This window comes from Chinchilla lanigera, unplaced genomic scaffold (assembly GCF_000276665.1).
Source record: "Chinchilla lanigera isolate Chin_1 unplaced genomic scaffold, ChiLan1.0 scaffold00081, whole genome shotgun sequence".
Taxonomy (NCBI): Eukaryota; Metazoa; Chordata; class Mammalia; order Rodentia; family Chinchillidae; genus Chinchilla; species Chinchilla lanigera.
Genome location: NW_004955482.1, coordinates 5,491,772 through 5,494,500, shown reverse-complemented (window position 1 = coordinate 5,494,500; position 2,729 = coordinate 5,491,772). Strand labels below are relative to the sequence as shown.

Below are 2,729 nucleotides of genomic sequence, written 5' to 3'. Positions count from 1 at the left end.
TTCAGGCTGGCCTTGAGCTCACTTTGTAGCCCAGGCTGGTCTCGAACTCAGAACAGTCCTCCTGCCTCAGCCTCCCAGTGCTGGGATTACATGCGTGTGCCACCACGCCTCGCCGTGTTTTTATTTCTTTAAATATTTTTTGGGGGACAGTACTGGGGATGGAACCCAGGGTCTTCACACTATATCTCCACTCTTCTTTTGAGACCGTCCTAGCCAAGTTGTCCAGGTGAGGCTTAAATTTCTGATTTTCCTGCCTCAGCCTCCCAGAGTGCTGGGAATTGAGGCATAGAGTGCTGTGCCTGGCTTAAATAAGTTTTCATCTTGTAATTGTAGATTTGTTAGAAAAATTTCAGATAGTACAGACACCGTGGACCCGTGCCCAGCTTCTGGGCGTCACAACCTACTGGGTGACACTGGTACTGGCTGTTAAGTAAACACATGGGGTGATGTCATCAGACTCAGATTTTTAAAAGCCCCCTCTGGCCACTGGGGGAGCAGTACGGGTCAGAGTGGACATCGGGGGACTGGCACAGGCCAGGGACCAGTCTGCTTCTGTGGAGGCCCCAGTGATATCACAGGGTCTGGCATGTTTTGGGGCAGGCGGTGCTGGTTCAGGGGCGGGGGGCCCCCGACCAGTTAAGCGAGGTCTCAGTGGGCCATGCTACCTGAGGCTCCTTGCCCAGTTCCTGGGGCTCCCCTGAGCCCCCATGTCCTGCACACCCAGAGCCAGTGGGGCTGGGGCTCAGGCTGCAGGGGAGAGGAGACTCCACGGGCAGCACTGGGAGGAGCCAGCTGACCACGGACTGTACCGCTTCTCCTCCATGCAGCCCCACCGCCCCAAACGTGCAGCTGCCCACGGAGCGGGCCGCTGGAAGGGAAGGGACACATGTCCTGTCTGTAGGGTGCGGCCTCTGGTCTGCCGGAGGTGAGTTTTGAGACAGGGTCTAAGTCACTAAGTTGACAGTGCTGGGCTGTAACTTGTTATCCTCCTGCCTCGGGCTTCCCAGTGCTGAGGTTACGGGCATGTAACCACGCCCAGTGGAGAGGTGGGTCTCCTCTCCTAAGTTTAGAGGTACAGTCCATGGTCAGGTGGCTTCTGCTGTGGATGAGGTGGCAAGGCGCAGCAGGAAAGCACAGCCAGGAAGTGACAGGAAACGGAAGTGGCTGGGGTTCCCCGCCGTCTCAACAGCGCCCTCTGGGGGCGGAGCCTTCAGTACACGCGCTTCAGAGAACACTGTCTCCCAGTCCTGCCCGCGGACCACGGTGTCCTCGCCTGGGTGCTTCCTGATCTAGATGACAGGTCCTGAAGACAGGTGGCTGATGATAAAAGGAGGGTGCTTGGGGTTCTGGCCTCACTGGCCCCGGGGCCCTACGGGGTGAGCAGGAGTGGACGCTGATACTGCTCTTTTCTCTCCTCCCCACGCAGTCGGAAGAAAGGAAAAGAATCGATGAGTTGATCGAGAGCGGGAAGGAGGAAGGCATGAAGGTACGGGGCGCTGAGAGCGGCTTCCCGCGGCCCAGGCCTCTGGAGGTCACTGAGGAGCCAGGCTCCATCTGGTGGCCAGAGCCAGACATAGAGGCTTGAGGAAATGTCACTGGAGGAGACATAAATTTTGTGTTTGACTCTTAAGTTTTTGCAGTGCTGGGGATTGATCTGGGACCTTCTCATTGAGCTACATCCCCAGCGACAAAAAGCACGCACAACACACACTTCTTTTTTTAATTTTGAGACAAGGTCTCACTGTGTTGCCCAGGCTGGGCTTGAACTTGCAATCTTCCTGCCTCAGCCTCCCTCCCAAGTGCTGGGATTAAGTGAGCCACATGCCCAGCTATGACTTTATGAAGTATACCCTCTCCAGCACCTAGTGGCTTCACAGTGTGGTGTGCCGTGATCCTCATCTCACTCCAGAAGCGTCAGGTCTTCCCCAGTGGGAACCTTATACCCAGGAGCAGTCTCTGTGCTGTCAGCCCCTCTGCCCCAACCTTCTGTCCATTTCCGGTTGGTGGGATCCCGTGCTGTGGAGTTGGTCGAGTCCTGCTCCCTTCACATGACCCGCTGCCTGGGTACAAAGAGAAACAATTTTGTCCTAACCTGTTTTGTACCAAGCCGTGTCTGAGACATTTGCTTATCCTCGTAGTTTTTGTTTTTTTTGGTGCTGGAGAACACCCAGGGCCTTGTGCACGCTGACCACACCACATGCTCTGCCACTCACTGAGCTGTACCCGGGCCGCTCAGCATTGTCACGCATGTGTGGCTCAGGTGGTGTGGGAAGGAGACCTGACTCCAAAGAGGTGGCCACATGGGTCTGCACCAGGTGCTGGGAGACCCCAACTTACATCTTCAGCCTCTCAAGCTACTGTCCCCAACTCCGTTTGTCACAGAGCCAGGAGAGACGCTAGCGGGTGGATGGTGACATGAAGGAGAGATTGGGACACTGAGACTGGCTCTGCTCCAGGTAGCAGAGAGCATTGTGGACCCAAGTGTCTGCCACACCACTTCCTGGCTGTCTGGCCTTGGGCACATGGCTCTGTCTCTTGAGCCTCAGTTTCCTCATCTGAAAAATGGGGCAGCAGCCTCCCCAAGATCTCTCCTGAGGGTCTGATGCTACAGCATTTTACAGACACACACACGGAGGAGCTCTGGGTGGGTGCTGTGCTGGTTGTACAGGGTGTAGCCTATTGTATTGCGGGGGGCATCAAACTCAGGACCTTGCGCTTGCCAGGCAGGT

General features: G+C 56.1%; 1 protein-coding gene across 1 annotated transcript in view; it reads left to right on the top strand.

Moving 5' to 3' along the window:
- Setd8 (SET domain containing (lysine methyltransferase) 8) overlaps positions 1-2,729 on the top strand; it is a gene marked incomplete at its 5' end in the record, with an annotated part of 12,614 nt that overhangs the window by 6,264 nt on the left and 3,621 nt on the right. Inside the window, 1 exon segment of the mRNA XM_013503555.1 lies at positions 1,427-1,486. Within this exon segment, the coding sequence (XP_013359009.1) occupies positions 1,427-1,486 (60 nt within the window).